Genomic DNA, 25430 nt, shown 5'->3' on the forward strand with positions numbered 1-25430 from the left:
GGCTTTGCTCCACCTCAGGGTTGACTCAGGAAACTATTTACCCAAACGTTTACAACATGTAGGCATGCAACCATGCCTGGATTTTAGGTAAAGCTAAGAGCTTGAAGTCCAAATATGGCCACCTGTTCTTTGTTTGATCTTTTGATTTTGCCTTATGACGAGGTTTGTCTGGAACACTCGCATAGTCTCACAATACAGGCAGGCACTTCTGCCACTAATGCATACATTGCCACTCATAGTTCCCCATGTATGCACTGGCACATGCACACGTCCACTCACATGCTCAGATTGGGGCAGCTAGCCCACCCTTTTGTGGTGGGGGGAGGGGGAATGGTTGGAAAGGTCAGAAGCCGAGCTACATGTCGTGGGATGATCCACGTTCATGTCAAATCCATCTTTGAGGCTGTATCTGTTGTGCGTCTGCAGTTGGACGGGTTGGCAGAGTTTCTGGGAACAGCAACACGCAAATTGCCCTTCCCCAAACCAGAGACTCACTCCCCTCTTACATCCCCCTTTCATCTAACTACAGGTTTCCACCTCCCCTACTCCCAGCCTAGTTTCGGCCTCTAATATCTTACCGGTAGCTACAGTCTCCTACAGCTGTACCACCCATAGCCCTTTAGGTCACCCCTATCCCATCATCTTCAATCTACCCTTCTCCTGTCACCCGTGGTCTTCCACAATAACACTCCCCTCCCCTTCCTCCCACCGCCACCCACAGCCAGACAAGCCTACTTAATCCGACAGCCCAGCAGCAACCAGCTTGTTGGTCCCCCAGATCAACAACACACACACACACACACACACACACACACACACACACACACACACACACACACACACACACACACACACACACACACACACGTTTTCCATTGAATAAACCTCAAGTCCCTCAAATACTTTTATTTTAACCCCCCACCTACTGATCAATGACATTGTAGTAGAGGTCACAGCAGTCACACTGTGGCACCTACAACTGTCACTGGTGGTGACGTAATGACTGTTATTTAGGTCATCTGGTTGCCTAGCAGTGTGCCCTGCAGCACACCCGCTAGATTACTCCTGTGATGCTGGTTAGCTTGGTTAATTTCCATCTGTGTTTGTGTTTACTCAAAACAGTGTCAGCTGTGCAGAATGCTCAGGTTTCTGCTACATACATTGCAAGGAATTTTACATTTTAGCATGTTTTAAGAACAATAACCATAAAGTGTTGATCAAAATGTGCACCAAAATTGACTAAATGTAATATTTACATTCAGATATCTATTTTGCAATACAACAGGTAAGAATTGTTTCATGTGCAGTCATGGTGATGGTGCGAAAGGAGTGGGGATCCCAGGTAAAAGTAAGACTGCAACTAGTGATTCTTCCAGTTATTGATTGATAAGGGTTTTGTTTTTTTAAATTAATCATTTAGTCCACAAGTCAGAAAATGGAGCTACTAGAGCTCCAGTTCACATCTTCCACCAGCAGTCAAAAACTAAACATTTCATACAAATATATTAAGTGGGGAAAAAATCAGCAAATCCTCACATTTGAGAAACTGGAAAAAAACGTGCAACATTTTTGCTTGATAAATGCTTGAAGCATTAATAGATTTTTTTTCTACTGATCCTCTAATTGATTGGTCCACTAATAATTTCAGCACAGGGTAAAACACATTCATCAGTGCATTACTACTGTTATACTGGTCAACTGTAAAGCATCACTTGGAGTGAAACAAGATAATCCCCTTAGCTGCTGATTTACCTCGCTGTCTGACAACCAAGGACAAAGCCAGGCGGAGTTCATCTTGCACAGCTAATTTTGGCAAAGTGACCTTCTTAATGGACATCATACCTGCGGAGGCTTTATTTTTCTGCCTTTTTAAGCATTGTATTTTGGTTTATATATTGAAATATTCTTTAGATGGCATGATAAGCTGTGGTTTGTCACCATTAGGTTGGCAGGCAACCAGCAGAGACTCCAGGCAGTCACTGCTGCCCGTCAAGAAAAAGTCCTCATGTAAATGTAAATAGGCCTGAAACGATTCATCGATTACTAAAATGCATCGATGCAAATTCTTTGGCTTTGTTTAATCCACGTAACTATATAGCATACTGTTTCGCATGGACATTTATTACTGTCGAAAATGGGTTTATTACTCGAAGCTTTAGTTACAGTGTTCTCTCCTGCCGAAGATCAAGGCTGTAGGTAAATTAGACAGGCTAGCTGGTGGACAAGAGGCTTTTAATTACATACAGGCATGCCCCTCAATGAGCAGTGTTGGAGTAACTACTTTACTTTTCTAGAAAAGACCATTAGTTATAAAGCATCTTTGCGTTAATCACACACATTAAGACTGAACATGTTCTATTTACAAATAAAGGTTGATGAATACGTGTATTGTGTTATTGAGGAGAGAGTGCATGGGAAATATGGCATAGGTTGGATGCGCTTGTGTAACTATGGCAGGGGGTGAATGCGCAGTAAATCACGTGATTGGAATGCGAACCAGTCGGTGATTCATTCAGCCAATGAAGCAGTTGCTGCTTCGGCTGTCACGGGATTTTTTCACACCAAAGCAAGCTTTGAAGCAGTGGTTCAATGGAATTGTAGTCCAGGGTTTGAAGCGTGTATCGAAGCTTCATTGTAGCACTGCCATCACTTACAAAACATGGTTATGATGGCGCTGTTTACAAAGCTGAGGAAGAGAGAGAAAACAGTGAGGGAATAAGAAGAAAGTGTCCAAAGTATGGGATTATTTCGAGCTAAAGAAAACAACAACTCCATAATGTTACCGTCCGTCCACTGTAAAACAAAACCTATGTCTCCTCGGCAACAGCACAACGGCATCTGATCAGAAAGCAGCCGGTGTTCTGCCAGCGGACCGCAGACAAGGTAACAGTAACAGCAACTTTAGCATTTAACTGAAATCATGATTGATTGTTGAGTTGAAGCCAAAGTAAGCCGCAGTCCTCAGCTGAAAACGTACACAAGTGCGTTTGTTGTTCTCCTTTTTGGGCTGTTAGTTGTAACCTCACAGTCATAAGTTAACTGGGTGTCGGGGAGCTGCACCTTTTTACTCACCTGTAGCTCAGAAAATCCCTGCTACCTGCGTGTGCTAATCCATCCTTTGACCCAGATTCTTTGTCTTTATAATTGCCGTCTTTATAATAACAACAAACAGCTGTTTCGTGTGCAGGATCGCTCGTTTCACATTTCACGTGTGTTTTTCTTAACAAAAGCTGTCAGCTTGTGTAGTGTGTGTGACCCCCTGTCACCAATCAGTCACGTGGTGTGAATGCCACAACGACTTCAAGACTCCCGTCACAAGACTGCAAGTTGTGCCATCAGCTGACGCTGAAAGTCGTGTAGTCTGAACAAACCTTTAGTATAACTTGGAGCACTCGGGTGACGTTTGTGCTTGTAAAGCAGCTGTCTAGTTGTTGGTCTAAGGTTTGCTGTGTGACACACTATGAATTTCCAAAAGGACCAATGAATATCTATCACCTATAAACATGCACATTTGATCCCGTCACCGGGGAGCAAGCGAAAGTGGGAGTTGAGACTGAGTGGGGGATCTGTTTTTTCGTCGCTTGGTGTATAGATCCCCCAGGTTCCTGTATGCGGACAAAAGATCGAAAGGGGAAGGGAAATATGGGGTTTGGGGAGGGAGGGAATGCAAACTGAGTCAAAGGGGAAGTGAATGGAAAAGGTGTACTAAGTACTCTGTGTGCAGAAATGGGATGAGTTCAAGGCGTGGTCTTTGTTCCCGAATCTGGTTATGAACCTTCATGTAAAATTTCTAATACACTGTGACGTGAATAGTTTACACCAGGTCGCTAATGCTAGCCAGCATTCTGAGTCTTATTGAAACACAAATGCCAAGAGCATGTAAGTTAATATGCGGACTTTTCTGCTCTGTCTTTGCAGAAACCGTCATTTAACTCTGCTCTAAGTTGAAGCATCTGGCACTGACGGTCCATCTATTATTCCATACATGGAATAACCTGCATTTCTTGAATATGTGTAATAATGACAGCCTTGCAGGTATAACAGGTCTTTTATTTTTTTAGTCCTTAAAGCATAAATTGTCTTGAAGCTTAAGAATATCGAGATTTTTTTTTTTTCTTTGGTCAAATCATCCAGCTCTAAAAAAATGCTGACAAATCCACCCAAAATACAACCAGTGGGCACTTATGTTGCCTTTTTCTCAGTTGAACTCCATGACATATCTCCATGCTGTGGCCTCTATACATGCAGTTTCATGCTACAACATTCCATATGAAAGGTTAGGACAGCCCAGACAGTTTTCTGTCGCCTTGTGTCCTTCCCTCTTCACATCTCAGTCCTGTAGCTTCTCTTGGCCTCCTCCCACAGTTGTACTTACCATATATTGCTCTCTTATCTCCTAATCATTGGGTTTCATTGGCGTAACTCAAGTGCGCATCCAGGCAATGGGGCCAAGTTGAAAACAAGACTCTGTAGTACCAATGAAGTAGTCCTTTTGTTTGTTTTTTAATACGTGTGTGTTTGTGCTGGTGATTGTAAAAGAGTTGCATGACTATTGTTAAATGATCATCCCATTATTCTGACTATATTATTAGCCCATTGTAATTATTGATAATGTCTACTTCTCACTGAATTTGGGAACAGAATAACAAAGGCCCTCTGTTAAATGTTCCTTTTTTTGTAGCGGAGAGTAGATTAGGCATCATGTAGTCACTGTCAAGCATTTTATGCTTCTTTGTCATTTGGATTGGAATTAGGGCTGTTCGATATGACTAAACTCTCATATCCCGATATAGGTAATTTCATATCCCGATAACTATATATATATCTGAATCTGAGAAATCCAATACCATGACAAATATCAAGATATACAGTGAGCATCGAAATGGCAAGTAATGTAACTAAAATTAGCTAGGTTGTGGGTTAGCAAACTGTCGCTATACTTGCTGCTGCAAAGCTAACATGAGAGGACGAGACGGTCCCAGAGCAGCACACCGGCTCCAGACTGAGATACTCATAACTCTCCTGCTGCTATAGCTAACATCACAGCATTATGTGTTGGCGAACTACAAAGTAAGCCGACTCTCTGTGGGCAAGTCATTAAACATCACCTGACACACACATCATGGCTGGATTGTGTTGTGTGGCTCGTCAATACAAACGGCTTCTCTCTTTGGCTCGTTTTTTTTTTCCTGCATGCTCTTAGTCCTCCTGTTCAATATTTTCCAATTCTGAGTAAACTTCACTTTCCTCCGGTTTGTTTATTCTGAATGCAAATTTCTTCCCTGCAAAACCAGCACTTGTGGACGAACGTAATGAGGTGAAGTAGGTTTCAAGTTGGATACAGTGCAGAGCCCTAATAGAAATATATTTACAACATAAACCAAGATAAAACATTGTTGATTGCCAAACACATTTTTACATTCTGAGGATGCCTTTATTTTGGAAATGGTGTCTATTCTGTTTTACATTTGAAACTCATCAAGATATCTTGGCTTAATTTTTTACAGTGGGGGGAAGTGGAGTATACGTCGTCCATCAATACAGTCTATGGCTGTTGCAGTGCTCAGATCATACCTACCATACATTCGCTCTTTAGGCAACTTGACACCATTTACAGGAATTGCATTGGATTTCGATTCCAGCTGCTGCTAAGTTAAGGAGCAGCATTGCTGTGCAGCAGCGTATGGACAGAACTGTTGGCTGCAGACTGCTGTTAGGCAGATGAACTCCGTTAGGCTTACCTGCACGGGGAAATGAGCAAACTCTTACAATTTGTTGTGAATGAGAGAGATGCTATTTTGTCCAGATTTCATCTGACTTGTTTCGTTTTTCTTTTCCCTCCAGCGGACATACACGTTGATTGTAGAGGCCTGGGACTGGGACAATGGCACACGCAACAGTAAGTCAAAACTTAAAACACACACACACCCCTCAATGCCATGACCTCCATAAACTGTTACTGAGGGCAGCATGGGGTTTGTTTGGTTTGTTTGTTTTTTTGTTTAATATGATGGTATAAGAGAGAATAGACCAGGTGTGGGTCTGGAACTGTTGGTCAGACATCAGCTTGGTCTTTGTAAAATTCTGAGGACGTTTATTTTCTTACATTTCATGGTCCAAGCAATAAATCCAGACAAAAATCTGCAGATTAATTAAAACATAATATACACAAGATAATAAATGTTAGCTATAACCCTAGTTCAAATATTAAGCTGAAGTTAAAGTAAACATCATCAGTGTATGAGCCTTCCCTACATCTTTTTAAATCAGTTAATGTGTTCACGTTTCAAGTTGTAAAAGAAAACTTTATTGCAGTTGCTTTAACACTACAGGTAGCAGTTTAAGAGCATGTTGTACTGTACATTATAGCCCCCCAAGACGCTTCATATAGAAATACAGGCCTTGCTTCTTCTCAGTTTTGTTGGCTCCGGCAGTCAGGTCTGACCAGCTGTATCCTGTTTTCCTTTGGTTATGTCCGCTGGGTGGACTCCTGTACAACCCCTTTTTCCCGTCTAAGCAGTAGCTCAGTCTGGGAGGAAGAGGGTCCATTGAGGACTGTACTGTCTATATGTGTGGATGTAGCTTTGATCTATCGAGAGGGGGGCCTTTTTCATGAGTCTCTATTACATTTTTGTGCATGGAAGCATGAACATGAATGCATTTATTTGCTGGACCAGTCTGTCCTCTCCATTCCAAACTTGCTTCTTATTTATATGAGGTCATTACATCCTGTTTTGTCCATAACATCAAACACACTTCCACTCACGAATGCAGACAATGGGGAAGAAATAGATTTTGACATCATAGCGCTTTGATTAGACGGTTGCATGCCTTGTGTAGTCTGTGTTTTCTGCATGTGGGCCTCCAGTAATTGTGGACATTTACAGTAATTAGTTCTGATGTTTCTGGTGGATGTAAGGCCGAAATGTTGTTTGAGAAAGCGTTCAATTGATTTTCTGCCAGCTAATCGCACTTATGTCTCAGCCAAGTTGCTTCTAAATAGATGCCTTTGGAGTGTAAGGATACAAGATATAAGAAACACATTTTCAGCACTTCCAAATTCATTCATTTCACTGAGATTAGAGCAAGGAAAATGTTCCCTGTTTGCCAAAGTGTAAAAGAAAATTTATAAAACTGATGAAACAGAAGCTCAGGCAGATTTGATTCATCTGTGTTGGATGCAGTTTGAAAGCTGCAGTGAGGCTGCCGTTAGGTCACAGACATCAGCTGACTTCAACCTTAATGTCATGGGTTCAAGAAACACAAACGTCTGGAACAAATGCCCCTTTCAACCTCTGTGGAAGATCACAAGGGAGTCTGGCAAATCTCTGTAAGGTCGCAGTGAGTAGCAGTAGTTATTGTAGCCTTTGCCTGGTAGGTGGGCCGGGCAGGTCACACTCCTTATGTGTTTTAAATTTTAAACGCAATGTGTCATGGCACAGGCATCTCTCTACAAACATTGCATTTATAGAAATCAGAGGATGTTGTTGGGGTTTTTTTTTTTTCCCACAGTTCAAGACAAATGACGTATGTTAGAGCCGCTGTATATAAAACCATGACTCTAACCAAAAAATAATTGTTTTGGTTGATAAATTATTTTAGCATATATTTCATATACCTACAATACTTTAACACAGATGTAACTTGTGTTGAGTTTGTCTTCCACTCATGAAGTGTCATGGTTTAACACAATTTATCCATACCCCTAAAATGTCTCACTTCATCTTGGTTTCCAGAACTCACATCCGGTCAACTTGCATCACGTACCTGAACAGCATTTTGCCTCACACAGCGAACACGTTATCATGTTCAGTAAATGAAAATGTGAATTGTATTTTCCACAAAACAATTTAACATTTCATGCTTTGGCTCTATCAGCCTGCTGTGCAATATCATAACCACAGACTAGAGCTTGGAACTGTCATCTAGTAATCACTATCAGGCATGCTACCATCAGATCCACTGGTTCATTAGGGCACATATTGATCTCATTAAGCGGATCTGGTATTGACATGACTGATTCACATAAAATACAGTTTCTTCATCAGTGTGTCATTATAAAATTAAGTATTTCTGCTACAAGTTGCACATTGTTCACTCACGATGGGCTGTTGAGTTTTTTTGTGCCACAGTCATCTCTACTAAAGTACGTACCAACTATTTCGTTAGTGAATGAATTGGAAAAAAAGTCCAGCTTCTTAAGTGTGAACACGGAACGGAAAATTTAGGGAAAAGACACCACAGGTCTCGGATTGGGAATCTGTATCGGCAGGTACTAAGAATCAGTATCACAATATTTCAAAGAGGAAAAAGTCAGGTGGGCACTAAGCTATAGGATTTCTGCTTTTTAGGGTGTTACTGGGTGCAGTAGTGGTAGTATGTAGTATAAAATACTATTTAGTGATGGTGCTGCCAGTGGATTGAGTGAGACGCTTAAATGACTTGATGCAATGCTGTAGGTTTTTCCCCTTTGCTGTTGTCTGCAGAGCCGTGTGTTGTGGCATTTTATACTTCCCAGCAGTCACATTATTAACAGGCATGGCATTTTATTTCATAGTTATGCAGACGGCAACCTCACTGATGTGGTTTTAATTAACTATCCAGTAGCACTGAATGCTATCCACCAATTTCCTCCAGTCAAACAGGGATCTGCGTGCTCAGATCCGGTCACATCTCAATGTTTTAAGTATGTCAAGCCTATTTAAAAAAAAAAAAAAAAAAAGTTAATGTGCTTTTTGATTCTGACCTTAATTTAGGAAAGGTTAGAACCATGTTACGGGAGGTGGCTTCTATATTGGAACAAACATGTTGACAGTAAAGTGATCATCCAACTAAAGACATGGGACTTATCCTGAATGATTAGTCCTAAACTGCAGGGCAGAAGGTGTAAGTGGGCATGGAGCTGGATCTCATGGCCCTCTAGGCAGCCATTCTTGGAATGGTTATTAATTATGTTTTATGGACATCACTGTTGGCTGGAATGGTCCATTTTTAAAATTCATTTGATTCTTTCTTTGATTCTGTCGCTGTTATCTTTCTGGTAATTTCAGGGTTGTGTGGTTAAATTGGTAAATCGGTAGGAATAATTTAAATTAAGGAAAGTTAATAATAATAAATCCTGCAATAAATCTTTGAGGGAACCCTTTGTGCACAAAAACAGACATGTGCAGAAACAATACATGACAGTAGGAATCGGTAAGACGCTGGAACTTTGCCTGAGTCAGCACCATCCTCATGTCTCGTCCTACGTAAGAGCCTGCCGGTGTGTTGGTCTGTCAGCAAGATTCCTCTCCTCCAGCGTCATGTCCTCCAGTGTGCCCCTCTTCCCTTCCTCCTGTGTCCTCAGGAAAGGCAGCCGGCTGTTTTCCTTGTGTTTATCGAGCAGGAAGTGGAGTGGACTGGGTGGCCGGGCTCAGTGTTTAGACACTGAGGTAGCAGAGCCCGGCTTGGGCCCGGATTCCATTGTTCTCTATCTGGCAACTGCCGGGGGTTATTTCTGTTATTGTTGCTTAATTCTGTCTGACATTGTGTCAGTCCCCAGCAGAGGAAGGGGGGGGTGTGTGTGTGTGTGTGTGTGTGTGTGTGTGTGTGTGTGTGTGTGTGTGTGTGTGTGTGTGTTCCTGCTTGCTCACTTCAAAATGTCTATGGTGCATTGCAGCAATGGAGGAAAGGAAATCAGACCCCCTATTTCCATAGAGATTGTTTGCCAGCTTCGATCCCACTGTGATAAAGATTGCTTTCTTTCTGGAAGCTAGCGCTGCAGCGAGCAATGTTTAGTGTGCTGGAGGCTAAATGGCAACCACCTCCCGACATGACAGTGCACATACAGAGAGAGCTCAGGGAAAGTGGTGATGTGTGCTGCTATCAGAAGAAAATGGATCAATTGGCAAACAATGAATTTCAATTGCATACTTACATACAAAGCGGCTATCTACTGACTAATAATGCACTGCTTGGACAGTAGCTTTTACACATCCAGCAGGTGTGAAGTGTGTCTGGTCCAACAATCACTCTTTTAGCTCAGTTTCTGGTCTCTACTAACTCGTGAGTATAAATATCTAGCTCTTTAGCTGCTAAAAGCTAGTCGCACGCTATGTCTGTCTGCTGTTTGGCTGCAGTGGGTTTTTAGAACTTCTGTTTAGAGCTGCAGTTAATTCTCCAAAGGTCTGTCCCTATGAGTGACCCTTTTCATATTGTCATTGTTTTCACATTATCATTCAATAGATTTTTATTGTTAAAATGTTGGTTATAGCTGCTTTACATATGACATTTTAGGTATGAAATGTGGTTTATTGTCCAGCCATTCCTCAGTGCAGTTCAGCTGTTATTATAAGCTGTCATTTCACAGAAATCAACTAGTATTCCCTGAATTTATTGATCAGCTCAGTGATTTTGATTTCATGCGCATTTTTAAACCTTACTCCCAAGAATATCACATAGAGCTCATATCACATGAACCAAAATAATTTGTAAGTGGCATTTCACAAACTTTAGACTGCACAATAAGCATTTTTGAGGGTGTATGTTTGCTCTCACTGATCCCACAACAGCAATAAGTAAGATGTTGTAGGCTGTGCTTTGATGGTAGATGAAGGTAAATTTTAGATCCGGGCACGTTGACGTGTTACAATTATTTTATCGCACGTTAACACAATTTTTATTTTGAAAGTCCGTTGCTCACTGGCTCTGAATACACATAGGCCTACAGTCAAACGGGTCACAGGAGGGGATATTTTAAATGGGGATATGTACTTTGTTCTGTTGTCAAATCAGAACAAAATATTCACAACTTGACGCGACTGATTTGTCTTCATCTGCTTTTTGTTTTTAAGCTGAGGAGGAGGAGCTGCTGATCGAACGCAGCATTCGCACCGGTATGATCACCCCCGGTGACCCCTGGCAGACCATCCTGCACGACGGACCGGTGGCTCGCCTCATCTATCGCATCAGAGTGCGGTGTAATGAGAACTACTATGGCAACAAGTGCAATAAGCTGTGTGTTCCTCGTGATGACTACTTTGGCCACTATCGATGCGAGCCTTCAGGAGCCCAGGTGTGCCTGGATGGCTGGATGGGCCCAGACTGCAGGACAGGTGAGCTGGCAAGGTCTCTGCAGATGTCCTGGACTTGCCAATAGTATTTGCAAAAGTTCATGAAGACCATTTGTTATTTTTCATTAGAAGAAATTAGACAAATGGCTAAACAAAAAAAAATCTAAAAATTATTATTTATCTAATTAAATTATCATTAGTCGCAGCCCTATTTTTCAACTCTATAGTGTCCAAAGTGCTCAGATTATTTGCTATACCTATAAAGGTATGTTGCTAAAAGCTTAAATATGACATGTAATCTGATGCACTGCACTTTTTTGACTGTCACATCAGGTTTCTCTATGTATTGCATCACTACTAAAAGTATTGACATTAACTTCAGTGCACAACAGCGCAATTAAAAAGTAACATAACTAATTTTCAAGTAAATCCAAAGTCCTTGTGGAAGTCCCATTTAAAAGGCATGGTGGAAATGCTAATGTCAAAATGTAGTGGCGTTCAGGTCGTGCTTGTGGGTGGTGTTAGGGAGAGTGGGGGGCCTCAATAAATCACCCAACTTTAGAAGACGAAAGGTGAAAAGAGGAGGGGAGAGAAGTGGGGCTGGGTTGTTTTTAAGAGGTGGGGGGGTTAGTGTTGTACATGCAGGCTATAAAATTGTCCCCTCCTCGCCCACCAACCCAGGTCAGGGTGCCATGAATTCTAACATCTTGTTGCACTTGTTAGAAAGACAGCTAACAAACGAGCTTCTCCTCTTCCCACCTTTCCATTTCGTTGCCAGACTTCTTACCCCCCCCACTACTCTCTGGTCCATCTTCCTTAAAGAATAGTATGTTTTCATCTGAATAAATGATACATGTCTCCCAATGTAATTTAAATATTACCTTTTAAATTCTCTCTCTCTCTGTCTCTCTCTGTCTCTCTCTCTCTCTCTCTTTTTAAATTTTTCTCAGCGATCTGCAAGCAAGGCTGCAACCTGTTGCATGGCGGCTGCTCTGTCCCTGGAGGATGCACGTAAGATTAGCAGGAATATCAGTCTATTATCTATATTAATATTACAGGTCCTGCTGTTTTGTGTTTAGATCAGTCATATTGTAAATGCAGTTTGATTTATTGAGTTGGTCTATTGCCAAAAAAATGTCTTCCAGTATCTTCAGCCAAGTGCAGTTTCCCTTGATTTAACCTTCCTTGGACAACTGCAAGTAGCGTTAGACTTATTCAAAATTAGACCAATTGTTAAGCTAAATATATAAAAGGCAACAGAATGATGCATTTGCGATGCCAAACGGAGGCACCTTCACTTGTTGTAGACTGTTTTTTTTTTTTATTTTTTTTTTTTTCCCTTCCCTTGTGGACATCACTCCTCCGTGGTTCAGAAGAAAAGGGCACGCCTGCCTTCTTGTATTTTAAGACACCTGAAAACCTCCACAGAATACCAAGCATCTCATCAGCTCTCCATGGCTCGGACCGAAGAAAAGGAGTTGTCAAAGTGTGAATTTGACCACTGTGAACGTGCTAGGAATTGTCATATCCCCTCCCCATCCGCATTGCAGTCCTCCTTGAAGGGCAGGGGGCACGAAAGGAAATGAATATCCCTCTGTGCTTATGTACATTTCCCAAAGTGGAAATGGCAGTTAGATAAAGTGATGTAGAATAGCCCCATAGGTCCAAGTTTCCAGGATGTGGTACATCCCCTCGTCATTTGTAAACCGTCCTCCCACCTGCCTGGATTGGAAAGAGACACTTGTCTCCCTTTATTAGGAAGAAGGGATTTGGCTCTGAGCCGAGGAACAACAAGGGATGATCAGTTTTAGGAAACTGCTGCGCATTCTTTTGTGTCTGCGTCGATCAGTAGGCTGCATCCTTATTCCTGTTAGCAGACAGCCAACACGGGGAAGCACCCTATTCTTAGGAAATGTCAAGTTCCAGTCAACAGGAAGTGACATGAATTGAAGAGCAGCGGTAGAGAACCTTCCTGCAGTGGCATGAATTTAATGAAGCCATAGGACATAGAAACCTGGCGTCAAATCCCTTACCATCTCCTTTCATTCCCTTTTATTTCATCACACTTTTATGGGCTTTGGCCCGTTTGCCACAGGCTTTTGAGAAACACAAAAGCTGGTACATGCCTGTGTTACGCTGCTGCAGTGAGGCTTTTTATTAGCAGGCATTGGGCTTGTTCTAACATATTTGTCAAAAAGCTTGTCCCAAGAATCCCTCTTAACATTTTTCAAACTTTGACATTCCAAGATGTTGGAATCCAACTCAGAAGAAACATCACGCCTACACTCAATACAAGGGGCTGATGAGTAATCATGATACCAATATGGCCAAGAAAGAAAGCATGGAATACATCTTTGATACCCTCAGTCTCCTTGCCAAAGGACTGTTAGTGTTATTGCTACGTTGCTGTCAGACCCTCAAAGCTGATCATATATAGTGGAAAAAGCATGCCAAGTATTCCCCGATGCCCCTCTACCCCCCACCCAGCCTGAGAATGGCAGAGATTTCCAAAGACCCTGTCTCTCAGAGAGACAGCGGTGCCGTCTGCAGGAGACTCAAAATAACAGTCAATTGACAAGACAGCTGGCTCGACGACACCACACGCTGTCATGAAGCTGAAGGCGTGTGCACATATACGCTGTATACACACAGTTGTCTCCAGCCACCCGCTCTCAGAACCACCGTGCCACCCTTGTAGTCCTCAGCCCCAGACTCTAACCCGAGTACGGGAGCCGCTGGAAGTATTCTTAACCCCTCCTGGTCTGGAATGTCCATGACCCTTCACTAAGATTAGTTGGCTGGAGGCCGTGGGATAGGTTGACACAAGAGCAGATACAGTATTAGTTGTTTCTAGTTGTGGGTAAGTTGCATCCGAGGGCTCGCTTCATCCCCTAGGCTCTCTCTTTGTCCCATTTGCATCTATAGCAAGATAGCCTAATAGATATCTTCAGAAAGACCCTCCCACAAACGTGAGGATAAACATTGTTTCCTATTTATAATTATGCCATAAAACAACTTAAGTGATTGGTTTGGTTTTTAGAAACTTAGCTTTTTGTGGCAGCTTCTCAGTCATTTAGACCTTTAATACGGGATCTGCTCTCAGATAAACAAACTTACTGGATAGTCAGACACTACTTTATGTACCACCGATAAACCTTTTTTTATTACCAGGTTCTCTTTATTTCACAAGTAGAGGGATAAGATGAGGGGAATGATTTATGCTCATGCTTTGACTTTGACAGGTGTAGCTATGGGTGGCAGGGCCAATTCTGTGATGAATGTGTGCTTTATCCCGGATGCGTCCATGGGACCTGCAACAACCCCTGGCAGTGCAACTGCGAGAGGAACTGGGGTGGCCTGCTGTGTGATAAAGGTATGGAATTTTTTGTTTGTTTTTATTTCATTTCCTCAAGCTACAGTTGCCTGTATTGATGATTAACAAGTGAGATGAAACAGAAAGGACTTTTTGAAGAAGCAACATATCACCAAAGTACTGCAATAGTAATGCTGCTCTTTCATTAGCTTTGTTAGCTTGAGAAACCGACACATTGGTCATTCGCTTGCAGCATCGGTATCTGTTGAAAGATGTTGGATTGGGGGTATCTTGAAACTAACCTGCTTAAAGTGCAGGGAAAGCATGTTCAGTTTAAAGTTTTATAATTATATCATGTTCTGTCACTTAAAGGCCTTTCTCAGAGATGATTAGAGCTGAAACAATGTGTCAATCAATGGAATAGTTGATCGATAGAACATTTATCTGCAAGTATTTTGATAAATCCATTGTCATTTTTCAACAATAATGCCAAATATTTCCTGGTTGCAGCTTCGCAGTGGTGTGGCTTTGCTGGCTTTCTTTTTGTTAAGTGATGGTAAACTGCCTCTCTTTCGGTTCAGGGCAGTTGTTCCGGCAAAAGCAATTTAACAAAGTCAACTTAGGCTTTAAGAATTGTTTTGACATTTTATAGATCAAACATTAAATCAGTTTCAAAGTTCTCCAGCTACTTAGTAAGAAGAGAAGGTATATTAAAAGCCTTTATTTAGTTGGTCATAACGGTTAAAACGCCAACTGGCGTCAACTTCACAGATTGGAAATGTTAAACTGATACTCTGTGTAGATGCTGTATATAGACAATACACAGGAAATAAACATTATTCATAAATGGAGAATTTATAATTTAATAATCCTATCAATGTGTTCAGTGCAAATGGTTAATAAAACAGCAGCAGCAAAGTGTCGTACCATAGGAATTTGTGTTCACTATAATCGATAATTGTTACCATTTCATAATGCTTTATGTAGTTTCATGTGGTCAGTTATCACAGGAATTAAGGTACCTTCATTTGAGGTCTGAATTCTTTTTACTCCTCATCCCCTCCGACTGGAGAGCAGCAACTGGATAGTTTTACTGCCTGTGTGATCTGAGCAGACACTCGATCCCCCCGCATCCCTTTGTCACCGAGGGCTCTTTGGGGGATGAAAATGGGTCCTAAGATCCGAAGCGGAGACAGAGCCCTGCTCTTTTATTTACCAGCCTTTAGGGTGACCTGGCCTTTAGTGTAGGGATGGTCTGCAGGGATCAAATAGGGTTTAGTTGAATTTATTCTGTACATTGGAGGGGGCGGCGGGACCAATTGAAGAAGAAAAAGGGGAAAAAATGCTTATAATGCCGAAGAGTAAATTTATACAAATATCAAGACAAATGCTACATAGCTAGGAGGCTATAACTGAATCATAAATGTAAGGCTTAGCCACTTACTGACTGCATCCTGTAAATACTATAAAACCTCTATCACAATGCAGTGCAGCAGAGTGGCTGAGAAAACACTCTGTGCTTCCTGTCAAAGCTGACAGCTGGTGCTCTGTAGCAAATGAAGATTCCTACAAGCTTCCTAGGAACTCCCCGCACCAACAGGATAAAATGGTGAAAGCAAAGGGCTTTCTCTCAGGGTCGATCCAATTAACAAGGTTCCCAAGGTTTGTGTGTGTGTATATAGATATATCTATATCTATCTATCTCATGGGTCAATAAAGATTATTAAGTTACATTAAAACAATGATATGCATTGTTAAGATGATACACCAGGGCATTTGTTTTGAGCGAGAATATAACGTTACTTAAATTAATACACGAAAGAAACATAAATACCGTTTGTCACATTTTCTATATCACTGTTTTTTTTTCAAGCTTGACAGGGATTATTTTAATAATGACATCTTGTTGCGCGCTCTTCTGCAATAATTTAATGACACCCAACTAATGAGTTGGTGCCACCAGTTGTTTATCTCATGCATCTCCTGAGATTCCCATAAGGGTGGAAATGCACATTCTTTTTCATTTTCTTTTGCTGGTTTCTGGATCTTTTGTTAAAATTTTGAATGGAAACCTGTCTAGCTTCTGCAAATTTACCAGCTCCAACTGTTTTTCACCACAACAAGAGACGGTAGAATGTATTTTCAGTACAGCATGGTATCATGGCTTAGTTCACAGCGTCAACAGCATTGATATAACATGTCACACAGTAAATATTTGCATAGTAGGTATGCAGAGAAAGCTGCGTTATGTAGGCTAATTATGCATCGATACAGGATGCATGCTGTGAGTTAAGAGGCAGAGATCAGTTATTTTTGCTGATGGACATTTGGTCTAAACTTGATGAAATACTAATCACTGAATTAGCCTCTTGGTTTCTCTAAATGTGTGTCTGCCTCCAGATCTGAATTACTGTGGTCGCCACCAGCCGTGTGTCAATGGAGGAACCTGCATGAACACAGAACCAGACGAGTACTACTGCGCCTGTCCACAGGGATACTCCGGCAAGACCTGCCAGATAGGTGAGAGAGAACCCACACTAGAACCTGCATTGTTGTCTTTGAAAGTGGACATTCACTATTGGGTGTTAAGTATTTTTGTTTAATCAAGATGGGCCTTATCTCGTGGACTGTGTGTATGTATTCGATTAATAATTTAAGTCATTTATTAAGCAACAATTCCAAACACTTACTGGTCCCATCTTCTCAAATATATATTTGTATTCCTTGTCAAATATACTTGTAAACAGAATATATTTGGGTTTCGGATTGTTGGTTGAATAAAACAAGAAATTTGAAGAAGTCTTGGGCTTTGAGAAATGTTTAATTGGGAATATAATAGATTAGTCAGATTACTCAATGAAAATAAAACTTAATTACAGCCCTAGCAGTGTCTGGAGTACAGATAAAAGGAAACAAATAGTGAGTATGTGTAGACTAATGGCAATTATCAAAACATGTCTGATATGAAAACATAGAATGTAGCATTGAGTAACAATTTTTTATTTATTTTTTATTTTTTTGACCGCACCTCCCCTCCCTCAATCAGCTGAGCACGCCTGTGTTTCCAATCCTTGTGCCAGCGGTGGTACATGCCATGAGGTTCCCACAGGATTTGAGTGCCAGTGTCCCCCAGGCTGGGAGGGTCCGACCTGTGCTAACAGTGAGTTGCAGCCACTATACAATTCTCTTGTCCTCCTCCTACACCGTCGTCTTATTGATACCCAAAGTCTAAACTAATTTCCAACACTTTATTGAAATGTGGCATGTTGTTGGAAATATGTGGAAAGAGAGTTAAATATTATGTGTGTTTTCTCAGATTTGGATGAGTGTGCCTCCAGTCCATGTGCTCAGGGTGGAACCTGTATCGACCTGGAGGATGGCTTCGAGTGTGTGTGCCCTCCCCAGTGGGAGGGAAAGACCTGCCAGATAGGTGAGATTCAAGTTTTCAATAACTGCACCTATGCACACAGCTTTTGACTTTATTTTGCCTATCATCAGAGGTTGTTTAAAAAATAGGATTTCCAATGTTTAGCTCTATTCATTTCTACAGGGCGACGTGTTTCTGCAGCCATATTTCCTGTTTTTTCATTTCCTGATTCAAACAAATGTCCTCTGAGACACAGAAACAATGTTGCTCACTGCTTAGGTTAACTGTGTTTTGGATTCAAATTGGCAACCAGCAACCTGAGCCCCGTGGCCAGAGTACAAGCTGTCAATATCCTGGTCGAGCTGGCAGCTGCACAGCCCTTTTTTTTTCTCAATGACTTTATGAGCCACTAGTGTGTCTATATCTGGCTGTTTGTTTGTCGCTGTTGGTGGCGTTCGTTTCTATATCGCTCCCGTTCCGACAAGCGGACGTGACCGGCGTGAAGCCAGGAAATGTATTACAGCCGGTAAACAAAGTTCGGTGTGTTTGTGTGTGGGCAGGGGGAGGTGAAGGTAGGAAAGAGATCCCAGGAGTTCAGTTTCATCTTACCAGCTCAGATCTCGGCTTACAGACAGGCAGCCATTGGCCTCCTGTCTTACCTGACGCGTGCGTGCGTGTGTGTGTGTGTGTGTGTGTGTGTGTGTGTGTGCGTGTGGAGTTTAGGGTTTCAGAGAGAAGTGTGTGTGTGTGTGTGTGTGTGTGTGTGTGAGTGAGCACAGCAGGCCGACCCCCCTTTCCTTTGAATATTTGAGCAGCAGTGCTTTTCTTTGTTGTAACACTTGTGATGTTTGTGGAGGCGGTGAATATTTTTGAGTGAAACAGTTTGTACTCATTTCACCCGCACCGAACAGATGAAAACTGCTCTGTCTGTTGTTTCTCTGAGCCTTTTCTTGATGAGTCCTGTGAAAGTTTATAGAATCCTTTTTATGGTTTGGTTTTGCACATAGGACCACCACCATTTAAAAAAAATGATAATATAAAAACTTTAAGATAGTCCCTTTCAATCTGATGTAATACTGCGATATACAGCAGGAAATACTATTTACAACATTTTCACTATTCAAATACACAAATCACAAACCAATTGATAAATTTATAGATCTACTAGATTTATTTTAGTGTAACCTGTACATCAATTTGTCATATTCCAGAGAGGCTACATAGATTTGAAACTTGTTTAGTTTTTGACTCCAGTGTGTTCTCAGACATTGGTCTTAATTTTATTCAGCAGTAGCAATGGTGCCAGTTCTGGAATTTTTGGGTCAACTGTGCTTCAAAGGTTTGATTTCTGGTCTCCTTTTCTTTCTCCTTGTCCTTTCCTTGGTTTGTTTCAATTGATGGACTCTACATCCTGCCTTTACAGATGCAAATGAGTGTGCAGGAAAGCCCTGTGTGAACGCTTACTCTTGCAAAAATTTGATTGGCGGATATCACTGTGACTGTTTTCGGGGATGGTCCGGACAAAACTGTGACATGAGTCAGTATTTCTTCTTTAAAAGTCCCTTCTAAATGTCTGTCCTTCCACTCGCGTCCTCTTCTTCTGGCTACTTTTTAAAATCCTCCCCACATTTCCTGAACACACAACGTAGGTGTAGTTTGGCGTCACTCACTTTTCCCACATGTGTTAACCCGTTTCTTTCTCGTCTTGGCAAACTGAAGATCCAGTTCTGCTGTAATGACTGAACTTGCATGCCCAGTTCCTCTCTCTGGATCCAATGCATGCCCAGTTAGAATCTATACAAGGTCTATCTGGCACTTTCTTGGCTTCACTAGTTACTTCTTTTCCAAACTTTGACTTAATCTGTGCACATCCCACATTGTAGATTGCACCTATTAATGGACAATGTGATAAATGGCTCAAGAATGAATTCCTACATGGAAAAAATTGAATATAATAATGTATTGTAATAAAAACATAATATTTTGTGTCTTCTTCCTCATCAGACATCAACGGCTGCCATGGTCAGTGCCTGAATGGAGCAACATGCAAGGTAATTATGTTTTTATTTTAATCTATATCCCACTTCACCCAGCCCTTTTTCACTTTGTGCTAGTGCGCATACATGGACCAAAATAGCAGGTGTGTTTGGAGACGCCCAAACATGTAGCCAAGACCTGCCGTCTAGCACTAGACGTTGAGCGTGGACTTTTCATTTCTCTGTGTCTTCTTTAGGAGGGCCAGAGGGGTTACCACTGCCAGTGTCTTCCAGGATTTGTGGGGACTCACTGTGAAATCCAGAGGAATAAGTGTGATGGCAAACCATGCCAGAACGGCGGGAAATGTCATGCAGTGTTGGACGGCTTTGTGTGTCAGTGCCCATCAGAGTTTGCTGGACAGCTGTGTGAGGTGAGTTTCAGGTTCCACAGGTCACAGCACTGGATTATTGTGGATGCAGTGACAGTTTAAAAGCTGGTGCTGGCTTCTTTTTTTATAGCCTTTGGACTTTTGTAGTGACACACTACATGTCGCCCTGTGAGCACCTTTAGACTGACACTTTATTTACACTTTTTGGCCTAAAAGGACAGAGAAGGAAGCGTTACATATCAGATTTTTTTTATCAGAAAAATTGGTCAACCTGACAGATATATAAGGCAAAATTTTCTGCTCTGTTTGTGGGCAATCCATGCAACTTCAATCTACTGTGTGGCAGCAAATAAATTCAAGCGGCAACTGGCCAACATGAAAGTGCCAAAAAATGCAGTTCATTGAATGGCCACTTGAGGCTGTTAATCTCCCTAGACCCCCATGTTAAAATGCCCACCTTTTAAAGCTGAAATAAACATGTTTACAGCCTGGCACAAACGGTTTTGGCCTCTATAGCTAATTTCCCCCTTCGTGACAACTGGGGGGGGGGAGGATTTTTATACCCTCTCAGGTAGCTAGCTTGCTCGGTGGTTCAGCCGCCCACATTGCGTTTCACAACAGCTCTCCAGAAACCTATGGGTGATGTCACCGACACGAAGTCCATGTTTTTATACAGTCTATGATCGGATTGGAGAATCTGAAGAAACGTGAATGTTTTTATGTAGCTGCCAATGAGAGGAAATGCTTTGACATCAAGTTAGATGCTAAAAAACACGGACGGACAAGAAAACATTATACAGTAGTTGGTACACTGTGCAACAGAGGATGTTCCCTTGAACAGCAACTTCCAAAAAGAGCAAAATTAGTCTGTGTTCTTGCTGCAGCCTTTTATATTTGAAGTGTGTCTTTGAGGCAAATGTAGGTTAGCAGTGAGGAAACCGACACTTCACTGCATCTCTTGGGCCCTGAATGGAGGACATTGCTGGTCAGGAGCCAATCCTATTTTAGCATCTCTACTATAAATATGAGCCTCTCTGAATGAGGTGACGTTGGATTTCTGCCCACATACTATAAAGCTCTGATGCCTGCTATGACACAGTGTACGTTCCTGCCCTGCAGTGCCAAAACTACAACACCTCCAGCATTATATTTCTATGATTAGTATCTCCTCCCAAATCCATAAAAGTTTGATTGTGTAATAGGGCTTTTGCTCATTCCTCATCTGAATTATATCTTAAGAGGAAATAAGGACAACTTGAATCCCAATGGAAATGCTTAAGAAAAAAGAGCCACGTACTCTTACTCTTTTAGTACGTGACATGCTTGTCTTGATCATGCAGTACAATTTTATGAAAGTCCTTTGTGTCCCACAAACCATGTATTTGGGGAGTCAACCCTAACAAATGTTTGACGCTAGCAGTGTCGATCTATGGATGGTAGGTGGGTCAACCAACTATTGAATGTATTGCTATGAAATTTGGTACAGACGTTCATGATCCCCAGATAATGTTTCTCAATGATTTTTGTGATTCCCCTGATTTTCTCTTTAGCGCCACCAGCAGGTTAATTTGTGATTTATGAGTAAATTATCTCTGATTTGGCAGAGCATGTTTCTTTGACATGTCAGGGTACTTTTTTTTTTTTTTTTTTTTTTCAATTTGTCCAATACTTTGGTTTATGACTGAACATCACACTGAGCTCTACTTTTTATTTAGTGCTAATTAGCATGTTTGTATGCTAACACGCTAAAGTAACGATGATGAAAATAAAAATGACATTCTGGCTGTGCAGTTTAATCTGCTGGATGTTTGAGGAGCTTAGAAAAAAAATCTCACTGCTAGGTTTATTTTATAGTTGTTTGATTAAATCACACGATCTTCATCAACAAATGGAGTCTGCCAGGTTGTGAAAAAAATTTAAAATAAGAACATCTGCAATTCCTTGGCACCTTGGCAAAAATGATGTGATATGCTCATAAGCAAATGAAAAGACCTCGTTATGAGATGTCAATTGCTGTTTTCCTATGTAACAAATGAACTTTGAACCTCCATGTTAAAAGCAGCTTTCAAAGTTGATAAAGGCAAATGGATGTAGATATTGCATGCATAACACTGACTTAAAATGGACCAGAATGACCAGAATTTAGGTACTAGTGATTTTTGGGTAGTGGCATTTATATATCTTGCAATATTTGTTTTGTAAAAGTCAAGTAACGTCTTAAATTATGTGATGTTGCCTTGTGATTTCCCACTACAAATACTCCTCACCTTGTCTGCTACAATGAAAAATGTCTCTTGTGCTGTGAACAGTGCAAACAGTTACGATAATGTGCAGAAGATTTATAGACACTCTTGCCCTCAGACATGATCCCCTGACCACACACGTGCAAATAGTAAAGAAAAAAAATGTATGTGGCACTGACACTTAGGGTTAAGTAAACGGTGTGTGACCACAGACTTCACCCACCTTCTCTAACTCCCTTGTTCAGCACCTTAAATGGAAAAGGGTTTCAACACAGAGTTTATGCACAGTAGGCTTCTGTTTACATAAACGGAGAGATTTTCACTCAACCTTTGTATTGCAGCATGTAGAAATGGCAAAATATGTCACCATGGTTCTTTCTGTGTCAAGGAGGTATGACAGTAATTTATCTTTATAATATTCACTGTGGCTCTGCATGATGTTGAACCAGAGCCAACACTTGCCATCACAATGGGCTATTTTTCTCTTGCCTGCTCAGTTACTCACTCTCTCTTTCTGCCAGGCTGCTGTCCCAGAATAATCTTAAAGATTAAGCAGTGCACAGATGTAAAACAAAAATCGTGGGTTCCATTGATGAGCTTAGGGAAAGTTTCTGGGGCTTACTTTGCTCGTTTACTTACCTTTGATTTGTTCTGAACAGTGGCAGTGGCTTGAGCCAAGCTAAGCTTGAGCCAAGCTAAGCCACTCACTACACAGACTTTAGTTCTTTCTTCATTGCTTCTTTGGTTCACTTGTTTTCATGATCTCCAAAGAACCATTTTAGAGAGGTGGAGACGTTTGGTAAATGGAGTTAGTATGGCAGCAGTAGTCTACAAGTTACAGAAGAAAGCTTGTGGCCAAAGGTCAGTTCAAATTACTTGATTTCCTGGAATCCCTCTCACCTCCCTAAACTATTGTCAACTACCATCTGACAAGGCACTATTCCCCTGTCAGATCCAGAGAAGCTGCTCAAGTTCCAGAGGGCTGTAGTTTTCAGTAAGCACTTATAGAAGAGTGTGTTTTTGCTGGTTATTGCTCAGAATAGGTTTCAGCTACTCTCCCTGGATATATATGGATTATGGCAAAAAAATACAATGTCAATGTATAAAGTTTTTATGGTGAACATGTTAGCAAGAAATCACTCATTTGCACATCCATTAGATATGGATCGTCATGTTTCTGCCAACCTAGTCCAATATTTACTCCTATTTAAACTCCGCTTTGGTCTCCATCAATTCCTGAAGGAAATATCTGGCTCTATAGCGGTTAAATACTCCAGTGAGTTCACCACAAAGTTGTTAACTTTGTCTGCCATTTAGTACTGGACAGGAAGCATACAGTTTTGTTTTCTGAGATTTTTTTTTGTTCAAAACAGCTGTCTGCTGCTAGAAATTATGCAGAGAGTGATGAGACTGAACCAAAACAATAAATATTGCAGGCCATAAAATTAATCAAAAAAGATAAATTGTCTGAAAGATGCTAAAATGCTCAGTAAACTAATTCTCTGAGGGTTCAACCTTAAACACTGTTAACATAATACACTGTCAAGTGTCATTTAAACATTTTCTCTTGATTTCCTCAGATCTCAAGCTGGTCCCCCTCAGATGCTTGTGATCCAAACCCTTGTGAGAATGAGGCCAAGTGCCACAGCATGGATCAGGACTTCTACTGCGCATGTCCTGAGGGCTACGAGGGAAAGACGTGTGAACGGCTCAAGGAGAACTGCCAGACCACCCCGTGTCAAGGTGACTGAAGTGGTCTGCAGTGATGAAACTGTATTGAACAAACTCATGTCAGAGAAAAGTAACGAATTTAAACCATTCTCTCTTGTAGACATTGACAGCTGCACTGTTGCTATAGCGACCAACGACTCAGCTGGAGTGCGGCACATCTCCTCCAATGTCTGTGGTCCACGAGGACGTTGCATCAGCCAGCCAGCGGGCAACTTCACCTGCATGTGTGATCCGGGTTTCAGTGGGACCTACTGTCATGAAAGTACGTAGAGACACTAGTCTTGACAGTTTTTACCTTTTGTTAAACATCAGACCCACAACTGAAATTAAACAAAGGGAAACAAAGTTTAGTCAACCTTTTGAAAAAGAGTTTGGTTTTTTTGCCTGCAAAATGTTGAGTTTTTTTGAATGATGGAATTTTCTACTTCAAATTCATTGAAAACCTGCATATATTTTTAAATTAACACATATCTTGTCATTTTTCAAAACAATGAAAATTTTTATTTTATTCCCCCTATTTAATGTTTACATGTTATTTCCTTAAATCCTTAATAGATGCTTTATAACACATTACACACACAATTTAGTTTTAACCAGATGTACAGATTTGTATGCGTTTTATTAATGCAATAAACAAAAAATTACATTTTACACATACAAAGTATAACACATCTGTAATCGTATCTAATGATATAGAATTGTGGTTGACAGATATATCACTTTCCTTAATTTTTACAACTGCATAATGTGTTGCAGGCCTATCTAAGCTTTCCCCCTTACTTTTTCAGATATTAATGACTGCATCAACAACCCCTGTGGAAATGGAGGCACCTGCATCGATGGAGTGAACTCCTTTCAGTGCGTCTGTCCTGATGGCTGGGAGGGTCGACTCTGCGACCTGAGTGAGTTCCTCGCCTCCGACATAATTCAGCTATGCAGTTATTCACTTTTTCAGTCAGTCTATGTAGCATTTTTTTTTTTTTGTTTGTTTTTTAAAGTCCTTGAGTAGTGCGTCTGCTTGCTTTGTTCTACTTTTCTTTGCACTTAATAGAAGACAGTTTGGTAAAGATTGAGACATGTAAATCTTCCTCCTCCCTCAGATGTCAATGAGTGCAGACACAACCCATGCAAGAATGGTGGACGTTGCGTCGACCTGGTGAATGACTTCTACTGCGAGTGTGCCGACAACTGGAAGGGCAAGACCTGCCATTCCCGTGAGTTATGTCAACTCTGTGTTAATGTGTGTGTTTATGTTCATGGCTTGCTGTGGCCCTGACTCCACCATGCTACACATCTTTATATGTTTTGACAGCTAAAATGTTTACACAATGTTGACCCTGAGCTTATGTTGGAGCTCAAG

The 25430-nt window shown here is 41.2% G+C and overlaps 1 protein-coding gene across 2 annotated transcripts in view; it reads left to right on the top strand.

The window, feature by feature from the left end:
• jag2b (jagged canonical Notch ligand 2b) overlaps positions 1-25430 on the top strand; it is a 51940-nt gene that overhangs the window by 16880 nt on the left and 9630 nt on the right. The window contains exons 3-16 of one of the 2 annotated variants that reach the window (XM_046060783.1): positions 5845-5899; positions 10833-11093; positions 12002-12062; positions 14294-14424; positions 16765-16884; positions 17411-17524; positions 17681-17794; positions 19155-19268; positions 19736-19782; positions 19965-20138; positions 23920-24082; positions 24171-24332; positions 24859-24972; positions 25171-25284. In XM_046060783.1, the coding sequence (XP_045916739.1) occupies positions 5845-5899; positions 10833-11093; positions 12002-12062; positions 14294-14424; positions 16765-16884; positions 17411-17524; positions 17681-17794; positions 19155-19268; positions 19736-19782; positions 19965-20138; positions 23920-24082; positions 24171-24332; positions 24859-24972; positions 25171-25284 (1744 nt within the window). The remainder of the gene's footprint in view (positions 1-5844; positions 5900-10832; positions 11094-12001; positions 12063-14293; positions 14425-16764; positions 16885-17410; positions 17525-17680; positions 17795-19154; positions 19269-19735; positions 19783-19964; positions 20139-23919; positions 24083-24170; positions 24333-24858; positions 24973-25170; positions 25285-25430) is intronic. The other variant, XM_046060784.1, reaches the window with a different exon arrangement.

Source organism: Micropterus dolomieu, linkage group LG10 (assembly GCF_021292245.1).
Source record: "Micropterus dolomieu isolate WLL.071019.BEF.003 ecotype Adirondacks linkage group LG10, ASM2129224v1, whole genome shotgun sequence".
In the NCBI taxonomy this organism is placed as follows: domain Eukaryota; kingdom Metazoa; phylum Chordata; class Actinopteri; order Centrarchiformes; family Centrarchidae; genus Micropterus; species Micropterus dolomieu.